This window comes from Perkinsus marinus (genome assembly GCF_000006405.1).
Source record: "Perkinsus marinus ATCC 50983 genomic scaffold scf_1104296941274, whole genome shotgun sequence".
In the NCBI taxonomy this organism is placed as follows: Eukaryota; Perkinsozoa; order Perkinsida; family Perkinsidae; genus Perkinsus; species Perkinsus marinus.
Genome location: NW_003212574.1, coordinates 1 through 927, shown reverse-complemented (window position 1 = coordinate 927; position 927 = coordinate 1). Strand labels below are relative to the sequence as shown.

General features: G+C 52.6%; 1 protein-coding gene across 1 annotated transcript; it reads left to right on the top strand.

Moving 5' to 3' along the window:
• Positions 1-369: 369 nt before the first annotated feature.
• Pmar_PMAR007795 (hypothetical protein) lies at positions 370-844 on the top strand (the record flags this gene model as incomplete). The annotated part of the gene is made up of 1 exon (XM_002781839.1): positions 370-844. A coding segment is annotated over one exon (475 nt), but the record flags the coding sequence as incomplete, so codon positions are not given.
• Between the last annotated feature and the right edge of the window lie 83 nt (positions 845-927).

Sequence of the window (927 nt, the reverse complement as noted above, 5' to 3'; positions counted from 1 at the left end):
CATCGCGGAGGTCGCTGAACTTGCTCGCCAATGTGACTCGGCTGTGTCTTCAAGTCTACCTTTTTCCGCATCCACCGAGCTGAGGGAGACCGGGGTAAGTGCGAGGGGCAAGTCAGACTGGCACCATGGCGGCTCTGGACGTCGGAGGAGAAACTTGCGGCACTGAGTGCTTTTGGCCGGAAAAATGCTGAGTTCTTGCTGGGGGGTAGCTGCGAGCAGACAAAGCTCCTCGATGATTTCAAGAGGATCTACCCGGAGCTGCAGTACTTTCGAGACACTATCGGGAATACTGATTGTTCTCCTGATGCGATTCACCCTTCTGCTACGCTTTCGGACAGTGAATCTGAGTATAGGCGGACTGTTTGCGCGATGCTCTGTGTCTACTGGATCTGCACTGACAACTACGGTGACTTCACGAAGAACCAGACTCCAGCTGAGCGACTTAGTCGTGAGAGTTGGCGCAGGCTGCAGTGGTGGGTCAGGAACGTTGTGAAACTGACGGGCGATCCCATTGCGGTGGATGCGATGCTATGCTTCATGGCAATTCACGACTTGGGCAAGATCCGTGATATCCGAAGGGACTTGTCTCCGGGTATTCGAGATCACGACAAAGCTCTCTTATATATCATCGAGAATACCCCCGCAGTACTCCCTAGCTATCTGAGGTTGCCTGCTTTCTACCAGAAGCTGATACATTCCGCACTTACTGTGGAGTTCAACTTTGGTCAGTTTCTGCAGGGCGAAAATCTGCCGGCCAACTTGGTGAAGGTGAAGACTATGCTGGGTGACGAGGGGAAGGATGCTTTGTCGTTCTATCTGTTCCACATCTTCGTTGACATTGCTGGTAGCTCCGGCACCCGTACTTGGGAAGGAAGTTTGACCATGGATCAGTCTCTATACAGTACCTTCCAGGATGGCGTCAACTGT